At 40.0% G+C, this 15,106-nt stretch overlaps 1 protein-coding gene across 2 annotated transcripts in view; it reads left to right on the top strand.

Moving 5' to 3' along the window:
• Positions 1-685: 685 nt before the first annotated feature.
• The window catches only part of crtc1a (CREB regulated transcription coactivator 1a), a 31,198-nt gene continuing 16,777 nt past the window's right edge, over positions 686-15,106 (top strand). For both annotated transcript variants that reach the window (XM_050032655.1, XM_050032656.1), the window contains exons 1-5: positions 686-830; positions 7,119-7,235; positions 9,616-9,735; positions 11,042-11,103; positions 13,406-13,500. In XM_050032655.1, coding sequence (XP_049888612.1) covers positions 705-830; positions 7,119-7,235; positions 9,616-9,735; positions 11,042-11,103; positions 13,406-13,500 — 520 coding nt within the window. In that variant the 5' untranslated portion in view covers positions 686-704. The remainder of the gene's footprint in view (positions 831-7,118; positions 7,236-9,615; positions 9,736-11,041; positions 11,104-13,405; positions 13,501-15,106) is intronic.

Genomic DNA, 15,106 nt, shown 5'->3' on the forward strand with positions numbered 1-15,106 from the left:
AATCCAAGTGCAAGGGTGGGCTAAACCATTTTGTCCCTTGAAGGGGTGAGAGGGGCCAAAGAGATTTTCCACAATTTCTTACACAAAGTTTAGTCTTTCGACTGAGTTATTAAGCTAATTTTGATTTTAGTTATAACACTAATTACTACAAAATAAAAGATTGCAAACGGAAACCAGACTTTTCATTTCAGGCTTTTCATGCGACCCCTCCTGTTGGGGCCATGCTTAATCAGTTCCACTTTCACCCCACTACTACACCCTTGCATGCAATAAATGTATTCATTGAGGTTGAATTTATTACAAAAAAATGAAGGTTCAAAGGTTGTTTAAAAAATTAAAAGCTAAAGACATATTTGGCAGGAGTTGGGGAAGACCAAAACAGACATCAGGCAAAGTGGGTAGGCTAAATGTTTGTAAAGTAAGAGTAAAAAATTGAAAAATAAATAAATACATAAATAAATAAATAAATAAATAAAATAAAATAAAATAAAATAACATAAAATAAAAATAAATAAAAATGAAAATAGAAAATAGAAAATAAAGTTAAATTAAATAAAAAAGAAACAAACTCGTGACAAGTTTAAACTGCTCTTACTCTGTGGTGTTTTTAATGCATATCACCCTCTCTAACCGGAAGTGGCGCGTGCTCACTCCGCGCCTCTTGACACTGACCATTGAAGGAAAACGGAGCAGAAGAGCGAAACATGGCGACTTCGAACAATCCGCGGAAATTCAGCGAGAAAATCGCTTTGCATAACCAGAAGCAGGCGGAGGAGACGGCGGCGTTTGACGAAGTGATGAAAGACCTCAGCATCACGCGGGCAGCGAGGGTAACGACACCGCTTTGGGTTTATTTTAATCCTCCTCCACCTCTTCTTCGTTTGTTTTCAGCGAGCTGTCAAATAGGCATTTGTAGCGCGAGCTGCACGCAGCCACGGCAGCATAGGTAAACAATAACAAACGACGCTTCCTACCAGCTGTGTCCTCTCTATCCCACGGCTGACAGCCGACAGAGCTGGCGGGAGGTGACAGTCCTGTAGTGGGGATAAGAATGACAGGGACCCTCGTCCGAAAAAGTTATTACAATTTTTGTCCCACGCAAGTGGAAAGCAGAGGGGCGTGCATGCGTATTTGACAGCGCGAGTCCAACTGCAGCGATGATTTCTCCTCGTCTCGTGCTCTCAGATAAGAGGCGATTAGATAAAACGATGCTACCCACAACAACAGAAATACACATATTATTTATAATGTTAAATAATTCGCAGTGTGTGTGTGTTGTGTGTGACAGTGATATACGGTGAGGTGTGTATGCACCGCGGCTTTGTAAACTTGTCTGACAGGTCTTCAGGCCTGCGTGCACTGCAACATGACATTTATACTAAAGATGAAGGCTAGCAGATTATGTGGAAATTTAAGCCACATACAGCACAGGCCTCCAAAATAAATCCTCCGGAGGCAGGGCTTCAGTGTAAAGCATGATGGGTAGACAGGCTATATGACTGTACAGCAAACATGGAGCTGCTGCAGTGCTTGTTGTGTGCTTTAATTTAAAATATATGGAATAATGATGTGCAGAAATATTAGAATACATCCCTGTTGTCATCCTTTGATATTGAGCTGCGAGGATTATTTTCAGTTGAAGCATTTTCTTTTCTCTCTTAAAGGTTAACAAAGGTATTTTTCAACCTGGAGCTTGTTTACCTGTGTTTTTGTGTCTGAGTGACTTATGGGAACTGCAGTTTTTCATATTGGTCCGGTGATGAATGAGATAGCTTGCGGCCAACAGCCACGAAACTTAGAATTAGTAGCCTAGGCTATTATGTGTTTAAATCACTGATATCAACAGGCCTTTATTTGGGACAGGCTTTTAATTAATTCCTTTTAGAGCCCGGTCTCACTAGCCTGAGTGTCAGACTGAAGCTCCCAGAACCTTCAGTCTGACATGGCTTCCATTGAAGGCGATTTACAAGGGGGAGGGAATTTGATTTTTCCCTAACCAATCAGTAGAGATCAACGACTCACCCAGAATCTGACGTCATTAGTATCCATGCCTCGGGGGTGCCGAAAACAAGCGAGCATTGCCCGTTTAAAATGTCTCCGTCGTCGTGCATGCCCAGCTGCATCGCCGTTAAATCCAGTTTAGCAGCTTCCTTAATTTGGTCCTCCATTAACGCGAGTAGTGGCGAAATACCTTGATAGCATCATTAATGTGGTCTGTAGGATCTGTAGCGGTCGCCATTGTTGCTATCCTTACCAGTTACCCACCGGCGTACAGCTTGACATCAGCGTGGCGCTGATTGGCTAATCGCTAGACCCCCGGCGTTCATTGGTCCGTCCATCGTTTGGACGAGATAAATCGCAAATTCATTGAAGTATGCCAGACCAGAGATGCAAGCCTACTCAGTTGAGTGGGCGGGGTCTATGGTCTGGAACCAGGCTACGGTCTCACTCCAAAGTTGTTCGAAATTCGGTGCTTGGGCAGTGACTTGTGGCGTCAGAAACCAATGTAGAAAGGCATCCTTTGACGTCGGCGTGATACGTTTTGCTGTAATAGTTTAACGGCGCCCGGGGGCGGTAGGGGGAAACGTGGCGGGACAAGGACGAAAGTCCGACTGGGGTGGTGGATCATAAAGCCAAACTGAGTTCTTTTCTTCCTAAAGCTAACCACGTGTTTTTGTTGTTGAAGAAAAAAACATCAATTCGTGGAGTTGTACCGACGATGTGACGAGGTTGGAGTGCGAATGTGATGCCCTTTACACAGAACTGTTGCTCAGCAAAGATCAGGAAATACAATCTAACTGTTTATTTGAACCAGTATGATTATTACTTGCATGAAATTTAGGCTTTGAAAAACATATCAGTTACAAATCATTCATTTAATCGAGCTCCGACAGACGAGAGAGCGTCATGATTAGCTTTTTACAGCACTCGAGGATTGTGGCACGCGGCACCACTTTATGCTGTTACAGTAATATTCACAACTTGGATTAATTTTTATGAAAAAGCCTTTTGATTCTTTTGATCGGTGGACCCTTACAGACTTACGGAATATGAACAACTCACGAGGTAATCAAGGAATGGACACATATTCTGACTTTATGACAGTTTCAGAGGGAGGGAGTCACCATTTTTTTTCGTCATGCTGGTAAATCTGAATAAATTATGGTCTTCTTTGGTGCTCGTGGTTTCAGTAAAATGAACTGAACGATTGAATTGTGGAGAATCTAAGTGAACTAACAACGTGTAGCATCTCCATATTGACAAAACATTTATATCTGTATGTGCGATTTAAACAGCTATCTAACATTAGCTCAAGACTGTAGCCAACAACTCGGTTTTATACATTCAAAGAACTTATATAAAGATTAACTGCTCGGCAACCAGACCCGGCCTCTAATTGAGACAGGCCTTTATTTGGGACTAGGCTTTCAATTGAAGTTTTACTGTATTCACTTGGGGCATTTGTGCAGCGTCAACTTACTTCCACTAAAAGTGTTTGTTTTTGCCACTGACAGGCTCAGACTGTTATTATATAAGTGTCTGACAACATTATGGAAAGGATCCCTACAGAGGAATACCTTTTTGTTTAACCAGAAACAACCAAATTCCATTTAAATAAACAGTAATTTTAGTGTCCATAGAGCCAAACTATTTTCACATCTAACTGGATGAATTAAGTTGGTTCAAACCAACTCTGGTTTGAACCAAACCAGAGTTGGTGATTGTTGCAGTGGTAGGAAGGAGGGGTGAGGGAAAAAATCGACACAGCGTAGTATTGCGATATTTTTGTGTGGCAGCATCGTATCATCACACAGTGCCAAGTATCGATTTATTTTGTTGTATAAATTATTAGTATACAAATAGTACAAATTAAACTGATGTAGCCCACTAGAACCCACTTTTCAGTCCACTAGATACATTTTGCTGCAAAAACAAAATTGCTGAAGTGAGATGAGACTGGAAACCTTTGTTGCTTAAGTTTTCATTTGGGGACGTATTTTATCGTAGGGCTTCATATTTTGCTCTATCGTTTATGTCATTGTGACGCAAATTACACTTTTTACGGCAATATTTTTTGTCATTTGGAGTACAGCCTTAGTGTTGAGCGGAGGTGTGTGGGGGTGTGGGTGTGTTTGTGTTTTAGAACATACTTTTTATTCATTGGATTAAAATGTGCTATATCGGGATAGGTATCGTTATCGGGATATGAGATTTTGATCATATCGCCCAGCCCTATGTTATCGCAATACTCAGCATGTCGCAACAATGTTGCATTGTGACTATAGTCGATAATATCATATCGTGGATCTTCTGGTGATTCCCACTCCTAGTAGGAAAATAAACCAAAGATGGCTTTTGTGACTTTTATTGTGTTTCTTTCGACTTTGAATGAAGTGTGTTTTACAATGCTAAAATTACGGTTTATTTAAATGGCGTCTGGTGCGTTTGGCGATTGTGATTTGGGGCTGATTGTCGTTGAACAAAAAGAATCTCACTCTTTAACACAAAGGTCTATCTCTGTAGGGATCCTTTCTATAATGTTGTCAGACAATTCTTATAATGATCTAAGCCTGTCAGTGGCAAAAACAAGCATAAATTGACAGTGTACAAACGCCCTGAGGGATTACATTGTAGCCTGTTATTTCCGCTGCTGGCTGCAGCCCTCTCGCTCAACACTGAGCAAACTTAAAAAGTTGTTGTTCCCATTAGACAGACACAGAAACATGAAAATAGCCTCCAGGTTGAAAAATACAGATGTTATCATTTAAAATTGCAAATTCAGTCAGACCAACAGGCTGTAACAGAAAAAGGCCTCCAGGTCTTTTCCACAGGAGACGTTTTGCATGTCACAGTAGAAAAAACTCAGGTGTAAATAATAAACACAAAGATGACTGAGTTCCATTTAGCTGCTTTGCATGCTGGCTCTTTAATGGCGTTAGGTTACTAGCAACACCTGTGCTTTGCCCACTTTTACAAGTCAAGATGTCTGCTTTGGAAAAAGGCCTGTTTTTTGAAGCTTTACCAGATGTGTGGATTTTGTAACTTATTTTATTCCATTTCTGCCAAATTATCCTCCGTAAATCCTGCACACTGGACCTTTAAATTTGAATATTTCCTGGTATCTTTACTCCTCTATGACAGTAGACTGAATATCTTTAGGTTGTAGACAAAGCAAGGCATTTGAGGACGTCATCTTGAGCGTGGGGAAACACTGATCAACCCTTTTTCTTTCTTTTTTTTACCTTTTTCTGACATTTTATAGACCAAACAACTCATCAGTTAATTTAAAAATTTTCCTGACAAACATCTAAAACAATTTATTGGTGAATCAGGTATTAGTCATTATTATCATGTTGTTATAAATATGTATTTCATGATACAAGTCTAGACATGTTAGTCAAGCTAATCTTGAGTAATTGGTTTTGTTTTGTATATTTTATTTTCATTGAATGCACTGACAAATGGTAGGAAGCTCTTGTCTGAGCCAAGTTGGACCTGTGGGAAGTGGGTCTCTGGTTTAGAGTTTCACCCTCTTCACCTGACCCTGAAACGTAACAACACGTAATCCTTTGTCAACAGAGTAGGTATGATTATGGTTAAAGAGATACACTCTGAGGTCAGAGGCTTATCAAAATACACCAGTCATGCTGGCGTAGTAATTGTTATTATTAGATTTTCTTCCCTGCCAACAGTGAGCAGTGGGCTTGCATGAGAAAATTTAATTGACCGGTTATGGGCTTTCTAATGGGAAATGGAACTGGACGTTGTTTTAAAATGAGCATTGTTGTAAGGCTTGAAAGAGTTTGCTTTTGGAGAGTCAACCCTGCGCACGTTCGGTCAATGCTGAATTATCTCTGACGTGCTCTGCTTCCGCCTGAAGCATCGTGTCACATGTAGAAGTTATTAAATTCACATTGCACTGCTGTGATGACTGCTGCTAATGTAGCATCCTGCATCAGACTTTGCCAGAAGACACCTAGCGTCAGTCTCAAACAGGTGGTTAATAAAGGAAACATCAATTAGCACTGTGGTTTTAGTGTTGCCGTCTGTTGAACACCATCACAGAATTAAAAATACCTACATGTGAGTAAGGTTGGATTGCTATAAAGGTGTGTAAATGCCTCCTTTGCTGTATTTGCTTACGTTTTTGCTGCCATTATGATGACATTATGGACTCTTGTTGTCAGCCTGTGGTGTGTTTATAGCCTGTTTATTGCTTTTTTTTTTTTCTTTTGCTGGAGCCTGATTTTGCCAGACTGAGAAACAGAGCTGCGGTTGAATATTTTTCAAGGAAAAAAAAGGCAAAAGCCTCTGATTCCAGCCTCTTAAAGGTCCAGTGTGTACGAATTAGGGGGATTTAGTGGTATATAGTGAAGTGAGTTGCAGATTTCAACCAGCTGAAATGTCTCCCGGTTAGAATTCCTTCAGTGTTGACTGTTCAGGAGGTTTTTACCTGGAGCCAAATTGTCAGCAGAGGTCTGCTTCTCTCCAAAACAAACAGACATGGTGATTAAAACCAGGAAAAACACTGCATAAAGCAGTTTCACGTAAAAAATAAGTAAAACCACTAAATAAAGCAGTTTTATGTTAAAAAAGTCAGTGTTTTTCTGACTCAGCTCATCGCAGAGGGGCTGCTAACCATGTTGGCCTATGCAAAAACACGAATGGCCCTATCTAGAGCTAGAGTCTGGTTTGTCCACTCCCTATGTAGATAAAAACGGCTCATTCTAAGGTAATGAAAACACAATGATTATTATTTTCAGGTGATTATACACGAAAGAAAACATTATAATATTCCATTTCTACCAACATGTCCCCGTAAATCCTGCACACTGGACCTTTAAATGTGAATATTTTCTGGTTTCTTTACTCATCTATGACAGTAAACTCAATATTTTTAGGTTGTGGACAAAAGAAGACATTTGAGGACGTCATCTTGAGTGTAGGGAAACAATGATTACATTTTCTGGCATTTTTAAGACCAAACAACTCCATTAACCGAGAAAATAAGCAACAGATTAATCTTTATTTGCGGCCCTGCTGAGAAACAGCTGGATTTATTCCTTCTAAACTCACATAATGGCCTCTTGTCTCACCTGGTGTTGTTCTGCTTCCAGTTACAGTTGCAGAAAACTCAATACTTGCAGCTGGGACCAAACCGTGGGCAGTACTATGGAGGATCTTTGCCAAACGTCAATCAGCTTGGAAGCAGCAGTATGGATATGTCTTTTCAGGTGAGGGATTATTTGGGTTTTCTTTGTTATTTTCCATCATTTCAGTAACATTAAAAACACTGTGTAGATTAAAGTAATAGATTTTCATTGAATGTTGGCAAATGAACATTTAATATTTACCAGGGTTTGTTTTACAGCGATCATCCACAGCTGTTTCATATAAATTAATATCCATTGTGCCCATCTCTGCGGCTCAGTAATATGCTGCAATATTTATCCAACCTGTGGCCGCTCTATAAAGATGTTTACATTGGCTTTTTAAACAGCTGGTTAATGAGATCTGTGTTTCCTGGGATAAATGCTCTGCCTCACAGGAAGTGACATACGTACTGTTTACATACGTTAGCAACAAGAGCACTTTGTTTAGAATAAATGGCAGACAGCAGGGTAAATATACCAACCCACAGTCTACAGGAGGTGTGTGCTCTACAGTAATATGTTGGACCACACTCTCCTTTACAGAGCTCTCTGTCAAACTAATAGTGCAGCTTTTAATAAACACTGATTTTGAGAAAGTTAGTTGTTGAAATTGACTAATAATTAAAATGAAAAGATGAAAGATTTGAAGGTTGAGTGTAATGGTAACAATAGGTCCCGTTTCATCAGGGAAAAATAATGCAAACAGCTTTTCTTCATTAAAAATATCATCCCTTTTATAATGCCTGTTTGTCACCCTGTTTTTATTAGGCATGCACAATAATATCGCCACATCATCAACTTGAAAATGATCAGAATTGGCCAACATGCTGTTCTTATTTTACACAATGAATAAATATTACATACATTGAAAAGTATTGTATTTCATGTCTCCATCTGCTGGTGGGCCGTCATGATAAGAGTAGACATACATGATATGACGTTCCACTACAGAAGAGACTTGATGATCACTAAAATTAAGAAGGGAAAAAAGTGGATATATGGATATTGGTTATTGGTCGAATGAGTTGTTGCATATCGGCAAAAAATCCAGTATTGTGCATCCCTAGTTTTTATTGTTATGTGTGATGGCAATGCTTTCTCAGTGTCTCAGTTTGTTTTCATGAGAGAGAGAAGCTGCTCCCTTCTTTTTATTTCACCAAACATGCACTGGAAACAACCCTTTGCTCTGAGCACCCAAAGGTCTCGAAGCTTAACACCAAGATAGGGAATTTCTTAAAGGGACAGTTCACCCCAAAATCAGAAATACATATTTTTCCTCTTTCCTGTAGCGCTACCTATCAATCTAGACTATAGCAAACTACACCCGCCGACAGAATGACAGCAAGAGGGAAGTATGCAACTACTGCTAGCTCACCTAGCACCATGAGTAGATGAACGCTTCTTTCTGTGTAGCGATACGGTCTGTGGATTATCTTGAGTAACCAGGTCATGATTTCTAAAAAGAGACATTGCTGTTGAGTTTTTCAAATGTATTTTTTTGGTGCTTTGAGCACCACAAGTCAAGTGCCATAGAGTTCCATTATGTTGGAGAGAAGGCAGACATCTCTACGGCCGATAACGCCAACTCTCAGCAACTCAATTTAGATTGGCAAATAGTACTACAGGAAAGAGTAAAAATATGCATTACTGAATGTGGGGTAAACTGTCCCTTTAAACTGTGCTCTTAGCAGAAATGCTCCTCTAGCACTGCAGTGCGCTTGGGTAGAAAACCTGTTTCCATTGTCATCCTTGCAAAAACAAACGTATAAAATATTTAGTGAAGTTGAGAAATGTGTGGAAAAAGGCTTCGTAAACAAAATAAAATTTATTGACATCAATTCATTGAAATCAGAAGATTTTCTTTTACATATATAGAAGAAATATGATTGAATGGGGACAGAGATACAAAGTTAAATCCGACAGAGACCATCCCATTGACAACCCAGTAAAAACCCAAGTAGAGGAAGCGCTTATTTGGATTCATCTACAGAAAGAGGATGGTGGGTGTTAGCACTATTGTTTCCCCGTCAAGGCTCAGTTCCTCCATGATTCAGCTAATGAATGACGGCCCATGCAATTATTGCTCAAGAAAACACTTCAAGAAATTCGTGAGCACAGAATGAAATGGGCCCCTCCCAGATCTTCATTTTTAGTTTCACAGGCCATTATGTTTTCAATTTCCATTTTTGCCCTGAACATGACTGACTTTCATCCTCTTCTACATGCAGCACATGTTTATTATCTGTAGGACAGTGTCAATGTGGATAGGCTACAGGAGCTAATGCAATACTTTGTTTTCTTTAAATGAATGACTTCAAAGTTTAAGAAAAGATGTAGCTGTGTTTGCAGTTCATATCACTAGTGTCCAATACGGCAGATTGATTAGAAAAACTCACACTGATAAAAATATTGACTGAGAAACTGGGATTCAATGTATTTTTTTTCCTGTCTTTGTAATCAGACTTCAGGGCTGGACACGAACAGATCGACGCGACACCACGGGCTGGTGGACCGAGTCTACCGGGACCGGAGCCGCATCACATCACCCCACCAAAAACCCCTGGACAAACATGGACGCCAGATATCCTTTAATACACGCTGTTTATATAGACACTCAGATTAGATACAGTATTTAAGGCAGTCAGTACATACACAGGTGTTTTGATAATTCTGCTTGATTAGACCTCTGATGATGTCTCACACCCACACAGTCCTGAGAAGAGGTCTAATCAGGCAACACAACTGAAAACACCCGTGTAGGGGCTTCAGTCTCATTACTGTGCAAGCTGATCAGTTAATATGAAATTGTGATAGAGGTGCAGTATTGTCAGTGCCTGCTCTTAAATGCTGCATTGTTGTGGAAGTGGCTTGTTATTGATGAATGAAATGAACTAAGAATTCCTCAAATTGCCCGATTATTAGTGATTTACCGCCCCAGAATTTTCCATATTTCCTGAAAGCATCAATGTGGTTTTAGGCGTCATTAAATTGCATCTTGATATATTAAAATATTTTGTCGACCCTGTCAACACTAGTGGTGGAAATCACCAGAGGCCCCATGATATGATATTATCATGATACATAAGTCATGATACAATATATTGCAATTTATTACTTAGTCAAACAACGTTCATCTGCGCACAGTGTGATGACACACAGCTGGTTGAATATCAGCACAGTCTCCCTGCTTCCCTTCACTGGTTCCTGTACAGCAGGGTCGGTCTTTGTTTCACTGTTATAATCAATAAAAAGCAAAAGCAGCATGTGTATACATTCAGTAGGCTATATCTTCAGTAGCTAGCTAGCTAACCCTACACTTTTCAGGGTTTGATTTTGGTTTTGGAACAGGGAAGAAACGTATATCTTTTTCCAACCTCTAAGAAGGGAAACTTTTTTACAGTCTCTATTGTGTATTTAAATTTAATTTTTTTTTATAAAAGTTCATTAAGTATATGCTCTCCCAGTCATTTCAGATGGACCAGTTGTACAAGTGGGCTGTCAAAAACCTTTAGGTACACTTGTACCTAAATGTAGCTCACGGATGTTACAGATGTTTCTATGGCTGCAGAATTACTCACCTTGTTTATTGCATGCTCCAGCCTGTAATTAATTAAAGCCAAATTATGACTGTGCTTGTAAAGGATGTCTGTAATAAGCAGCGTGCACAGTGAGCCAGGCAGTATTGCAGATTAAACCCTGACAAATATCAGACGGTGATGTGAAGCTCACCGTTCATCATCCCTCATGTTGATGGTTTAGCTGAGACACCACCAACACTGTGTTCTGCGATTATATCTCCTCATGTTGAAAGAATTCACAGGACCGAATACATTAAATGTGCCAAGACTTCCCATCTCCAGCTGTATTTTCTTAACCTGCGATCTCACATTGACAGTTGCCCATATGGTTCAGTATATCTGTCACCACCACCTGATACCAGTTGGAGGAGGTAAGACAGCCTCGGAGGATGAGAAACTGTCTGTGTATGACTGTATATCTTCCTGTTTACTCTTTTAATCATGATAATAATGAAGTCTTCGCACTGCCTGCATTAATAACTATGAGTTGTACCATAACACAAGACTTTTAAAAAACTAATTTATGAAAACATGCTGCATAGATTAACATTTAATGACTTGTTTATTAACCATCATGAACAAAAGGCTGCGTTTAGATTTCAAAAATCTTAAATAATCAAACATTTTGGATGCAGTTGTGACAGCTGCACATTACTCACTGCATGTGCTTGAAAATCCATCAGCATGACGTCATTGTGTTGATAATTGTTGGTTTATTCATGGTTTAACACTTGAAGAATCGTTTGTATGTGCTGTATAGAATTTCAACTGGGTAATGAGTATTTTCTCTGCTTGTTGTTTTTTAGATTTCACTAGAGCATTGTGTGTTTTTTATGCCTCCATGGCAGCAAGAGCCGTTGACAGAGGCATTATGTTTATGGGACGTCCTTTCCAATGTCTCATTCTTGTGAACGCAGTACCTCAGGAACTCTTTTAAGGAAATTTCCTCAAATTTGGCACAAACGTCCACTAGGGTTCAAGGATGAGCTGATTAGATTTTGGTGGTTAAAGGATGACCTATCCCCCAATAGGCAAAGTTGAACTGATTCAGGAACAGGCACACCTAGCCACTCTTGTACTGTTTTGATTAGGTAATGACATTTTGTATCCAAGAGGTCAAAGGTCAGCTTCACTGTGACATCACAATGGGTTTTTTTTTTTATTTTTTTGGCCATTACTCAACATCATAACTCAGAACAACAGCAGGGGAGACATTTGTTCAGATACTGAATTGGTGGCACTAATCTTGGGCATCCATCTTGAAACTGTGCTGATTGTAAAGGTCACTGAGACTCAACTTGCTTTGCCCGGTGGCCACTTTTGCAAAATGACAGGATTCCAGCGGCCAGTTGATAAACAAACATCAATTATTAATATATTAATAATTAGCCCGATAGCACTTCTTTTAGATAAAAATAAACTCTGTTTTGATCATTCACATTCAAAGTACAAAAGTGTGAATCACTTGGCCGAGTCCCACAGAGGCAAGAGTCCTTCCTAGCATGTGGTGAACACACATTGGAACAGGCTAACGAGTTTCCCCAGGTGTGCGTCATTAACCCTCAGCAAACTGAGGGGGTTTCAGGGTACTGTGATAATTTTGGCACTCTCTAATGTACAGTTAGAACAAATGTAGGTAGTATTTTCAGAGTCATGTAACTTTTAGGGGGAATATATTTCTGGATTTTGCTTAAAAAAACAAACAGGTAGGCTCAATGAAACTTTTGTGGTACTTAGCGCTCCATCTCTGCTGCAAATGATTAATTTAAAAACCTTATTATCTAAATCATAGTATTTTAGAAATGTCTTTATTTGGCAGCGGACACATTGGAAAGATAAATTAGGAGGTTTCTGTCAGTAATTTTTTTTATGCTTGTATGATAAAAATGAAGAGCCTCCGCCTTCACTTCCAGCAAACGTGCACAAAGAATTGTGGGTGCTTTGTATCTGCTGAGGATCCACACATGCATCTTTGAAATTTCTCTAAAGAAGGACTCAGTCTTTGGTGGAATTTGAAGGATCCTTGATATTGCAGCAGTCCTTAGGCCGGATTTGATAACGTAGCATCCTTGAAATTCAGTCATTCTCGGATCCTTGACTTTGAGAAACACCCAGTTTATTTTTGTTGTTCATTAGAAAAGGCTGGTGGGCCACCCAGCACCCTACGGGCCATAAATTGACGATCACTGGTGTAGATCTTCTGTGCCGCCGGCTTGAAGACATGTGTGAAGCATCCATGTTTTAGAATTAGTAGCTTCTTGACAGCAACATCCATATTTGGAGAATTGTCTTACTTTCATGGCTACAACTGTGTCTCACCGTGTTCCTGTTTCTCTGGTAGCTTACTGATTTTGCTGATATTGAGCTTCACCATGTGACAAAACTCTCTATCAGTCCTCTGCACTTCTCTGTAAAAACTGTCTCTCAGTGAAGAGGGTGTGTTTTTTTTTTTTGCTGAAAATTATTCACTGGAATCATACATGCCAATACAGTGATAGTGATCATCAAAATATACACTTAATACCTTTTTATTGAATTCCTTCAAAGTCTTTACTACAAATATTTCAGGAGTCTGGACAGACATGGATGTAAACTGGAACTTGACTGGTTGGCGGAGGCATACAACCACGAGGCGGTAATTCTGTTTTGTTTTGTTTTATTCTTGTGCTGCAGGACAAACTCTGACTCAGCACTGCACCAGAGCACATTAACTCCTGCCCAGCAGGCCTCTTTCACTGGAGGATCACAGGAGCTCCAGCCAAAAAGAGGTACGCTTTATCTCAGTGTAAAGTTTTAATTAAAACTTTCATGAGTTCAGGGTAATTAAGAACATACTCAGGGGCATGTTGTTTATTGAATATTGACCAGTGGGTTGAGATAAGTGTGAAATTGTGTTAAAATAAGCTCTTATAGTTAATTTATAATGTACAAGCTGGTTCTGATGAGTCAGTTCTTAACCCAGCTGCTCAGGTGTTTTTCTCTCATTGTCTGCAGTAGGTGGTGGTGGGTGGGGCTGCTTTGTTGTAAGCCTGTTTATTTGTCGTGGGGTTTTTTTTCTGCTGCTTCTCTTGGCGGTTCAGTAGAGTGGCCTCCAGTGTGTGATGAAAGGGTCTGAATGTGGCTTTGAAGGCAGAGGAGCAAAATGACTGCTGAGAAGACTGAGTTCATCTGAGTGTCGGATGGATTTTACTGCTAATGGACGATTATTTTAATTTCAGGAGCCTGTTGTTGACATTTTTTGGGGGTTTGCACATTATTGCTAGTGTGGGAACCAGACGAATCTGTGAACTAATGTTTTATTTGCTCTGGCAGATGTGTCTGGTCCCCCTCCAGTTCAAACAGATTCCCACCCAAGCTAGATCCTGGGCAGGCCAATCACAACTGTTTTTCTAAGATGGGGCGGGTATTAGATGAGCTGATAAAATATGAATTAAGATTGTGTTACCGCATTGCCTAGTTCTCGCCTCAAGTGTTTCCCGAAACATATTTTAGTGTCCTGCTTAGCTGAAATCTGAGAAAAGTTTGTGACCAGACTGCCATTTTTTCCTGCTTGAAAACGAACCAAGCACCACCACAACATGTATGTGTCACTCAGCGCTACATCATGTTTTTTTGCTTTGATTATGTCCCGAGGTATTTTGGTCTGTGCCTGTTGATAACGCCTGCTAGAAACTGAAAATGATTGACAGGGTGATGTCAGGCTACAGTACTGTCATCCAGTATTTAAAGGTGTACTATGCAAGATTTTCCAATAGACTCATACAGAAGATCATCACTTATGACCTACTAGAAGTGTGTGTTGGTGTATTTTTCTGCAGAGACTCTGCCCGTATATTTTTAATTTCTTTTTATTTTCTGTGCTCGCTACGTTTAAGGTGTGTGACCCCACAGCGCTCAGGTGAGGTTGGGGCTTTATAAAAAGGTAGCAACCAGTTTCCAGACCGTCAGCAGCATGCATCCAAAGCTGTTTTCTCACATGAACTCCTGGCAGTGTCTGGAGGATCAGATCTGGACGTTATCAGGAGTTTCTCTTTCACACATGTAGCACACACCAGGAGATTGTGTCAGAAGTGTTCTCACCTACTGGAAATACTCCAGTTGATTTAGGTGAGGGGTGACGCCTGGGTAAAGCTTGCAGGAGGCAGAATGTGACGCAGATTACTCCACGGTTCCTGTTACCAGTTCATAATTTGGTCATTAACAACAGAGTCTCTTGACATTTCTTTAATTTGTCAGCCCTTACCGACAGAAGGTCCCGAACCTCGTCATCTCTCCAGTTTGACATTTTCGTTGCCACCTTCATGTAAATGACCCTTCCTCTTCACCTTCAAATGTTTGTTTTCTTATAGTTTTGTGTGAGCTGCATTTTAGAAA

The sequence above is a fragment of the Epinephelus moara genome, chromosome 21 (genome assembly GCF_006386435.1).
Source record: "Epinephelus moara isolate mb chromosome 21, YSFRI_EMoa_1.0, whole genome shotgun sequence".
In the NCBI taxonomy this organism is placed as follows: domain Eukaryota; kingdom Metazoa; phylum Chordata; class Actinopteri; order Perciformes; family Serranidae; genus Epinephelus; species Epinephelus moara.